This window comes from Trypanosoma grayi, assembly GCF_000691245.1.
Source record: "Trypanosoma grayi strain ANR4 Tgr_334_V1, whole genome shotgun sequence".
NCBI lineage: Eukaryota > Euglenozoa > Kinetoplastea > Trypanosomatida > Trypanosomatidae > Trypanosoma > Trypanosoma grayi.
In genome coordinates, this window is record NW_008825953.1 from 1 (window position 1) to 2,600 (window position 2,600).

At 57.9% G+C, this 2,600-nt stretch overlaps 2 protein-coding genes across 2 annotated transcripts; both read left to right on the top strand.

Moving 5' to 3' along the window:
* Positions 1 to 159: 159 nt before the first annotated feature.
* On the top strand, positions 160 to 1,362 carry DQ04_03341000 (putative helicase; the record flags this gene model as incomplete). Its single annotated transcript, XM_009312739.1, has 1 exon — positions 160 to 1,362. The coding sequence occupies one exon, from the start codon at positions 160 to 162 to the stop codon at positions 1,360 to 1,362; it is 1,203 nt and encodes a 400-aa protein (XP_009311014.1).
* Positions 1,363 to 1,601: 239 nt separating this feature from the next.
* DQ04_03341010 (hypothetical protein) lies at positions 1,602 to 2,558 on the top strand (the record flags this gene model as incomplete). Its single annotated transcript, XM_009312740.1, has 1 exon — positions 1,602 to 2,558. One exon carries the CDS (start codon positions 1,602 to 1,604, stop codon positions 2,556 to 2,558), a length of 957 nt encoding a protein of 318 aa, XP_009311015.1.
* Between the last annotated feature and the right edge of the window lie 42 nt (positions 2,559 to 2,600).

Below are 2,600 nucleotides of genomic sequence, written 5' to 3' on the forward strand. Positions count from 1 at the left end.
GCCGCCAGCGACGCGGGTGACGATGTGCAGGAGCTGCTGGCGGCACAGGACGAGGAGACGCGGCGCCGCTACTACGCGAAGAGGGGCGGCGACGCGGGCGGCGCTGGCACCGACGCTGGCCACACCGTGCAGCTGCGAGGATGCTACAACGAGCGCTTTATGCTTGTCGTGGACGAGGCGGACCTCGTGTTCCACTCGCCTGAGATGCGCGGCGCGGTGACAGATTTTGTCGCGGCCTACGCTAAAACGGAGGCGCCGCCAGCGAAGCGACGAAAGGCCACCGCCGGTGCGTCGCCCTCCCGCGTTGCGATGGACGTGGCATTCGTTGGGGCGACCGTCTCTACATCTCGGGAGCTGCAGCAGTACGCGGGGACAATTGGCGCGACACTGGGGTCGGAGATGCACTCCGTGGTGATGAACAGCACCGAGGAATTTGTCACACAACTTCAGAATCGATATGCTGTGTGCGAGGCGCACGAATTCTTACCACTCTTTATACAGCTCATGAACAGGCATGCTTCCAAGAAGAACTTTATCTTCTTCAACAGCTCCACGACACTGCGATTTGTGGAGAAGCTTTTTGCCCGCCTACGTGAGAGCGAGCGCCCGCTGTTGTACATTAGGCACATCTTTGTCATGTACGAAGGGATGAGCGAGGGGGCGCGGCTGGAGCAGTACAACGCGTTCCTTAACCACCGCACAGATGTGCAGAACTCCGACGACAAGAAGAAGAAGAAAGCCGCAGCGCCACCCTCCGGGGCGGGGAAAAAGAATCAGGTGTACACTAGCGGGTGGAAGCGCGATGGACGGCAGCCCGACGGCAAAGGTGCCATTCTGCTCTGCACGGACATGGCCGCGTTCGGCCTCGACGTGCGCGACGTGGACTACGTCTACCACTTCGAGCCCCCCACAACGGTCCAGTCGTATGTGCATCGCATCGGCCGTGTTGGCCGGATGGGAATGCGTGGCAGCAGCATCCTTGTCTTGCCGTGCTTCAGCAAGGGGAGCTCGCTGACGACCGCCCGGGAACGCAAGACCACCAGTGAGCGCTTCAACACGCTCGCCAACACAAAGGGGTCCACCGCAGACCTGCAGTCTGTGCCTGTGACGGAGCAGGACCTCAGCGAGGCGCGCCGCCAATATCTACAGGAGTTGGGCGGCCGCAGCGAGCTGCAGTCGTACTCGGTGCCCCCCTTTGCCCCAATTACATCAACCGTTCGCAACGTCATTGTGGAGAACAAGAAACTCAAGACGTTGGCGCAGTCCGCCGCTATGTCGATGTGCGCCGTCCCACGCGATGCGGAAACTGCGGCTTCGTGGTTTGACCCCAAGTTGGCACTCCACGCCCTCCTCCTCGACTAAGCGCAACGACTAAGCGCACGATTTAACCTTCGGTGTAAGCAGCAGCTCCTCCGTTGAGCTTGAATGCGTGCCCTTTCTGTATCTCATCCTATGGATTGTTTCCTGTATTCCTCTTCATTACCCATTTTTCCTCTTTGTTTTATTTTTATTTTTATTCTTTGTTCTTCCTTCTCTTGGCTTCGGCCCACCTGTTATTTGTCCCCTTCGTCGAGTGGTGTGCCGGGCTGGAGAAGCAAACGATGTATAGTTACAACAATATCATCGAAAAGGGTGAGCCCCTCAACAAGGACGTGATTGATCGCACACCAATGAGCAGCACGCCTACTGGTGTTGTGTCCCAGAGGCGGGTAGATGCGTGTACCGATGTAGTAGTTGTAGAGAACTTCTTGTCGAGCGATGAGTGTGATCACATCATCAAGGCGTGTGAAGAGGTGGGGTACACGTTCTGGCGGCAGCAGGACGCAAATGCGGTGGGTGGTGAGGCGGATTGCTGCTCTGACAAGGAGGCGTGTGCGTTTCGTGTGGTTGATACAATCGAGGCGAGTTTTCCGCAGCTCTCGCAGGCCCTTTCGGCACGTATTCAGAAGGTAGTGCAGCTGGAGCCCAAGTCCTTCACTCCGTCCATGGCGAACGCGGAGGAGTTGTACACACGCGATCTCGACGGGACGTGGGTGCCGCTAGAGCTGTCGAGCAACCTGCTGCTTGGGCGGTACGGCGCTGGAGGTCATTTTTCTCCCCACGTTGACGGCTCCACCATTGTTGACCTCAACACCCGCTCCTTCTACACGCTGCTCATATACCTCAACGACTGCGAGAGTGGCGGGGAGACGGTGATTTTCAGTGGCGAGCAGTCGGAGGTGCTCGAGTGCGACCCGCACAGCGGCAAGTATAGAGGAAGGTGCCAGAATCGCATCGGCGCCGTACGCCCGGTAAAGGGTTCTGCGGTGTTCTTCTTTTGCGACGTGTTGCACGAGGCCTCGCCTGTGGGCGTTGGAAGCTGCAAATATATTCTGCGCGGTGACTTTCTCTACAGACGTGACCCTCCGATTCTGACGGAGGAAAATGATCGAATGGCGTTTGAGCTGTATGAGAAGGCGCGCGTCGTGGAGAGCAACGGAGATGCAATGCAGGCGTGTGAAATGTTCCGGCGGGTGCGAAAATTGTCACAGGGCGTTGCGGAGCTGTACCAGTTGTGATTGTTAATCGACTGTAATGTTTACCATCCTCCCGGGGGGGGG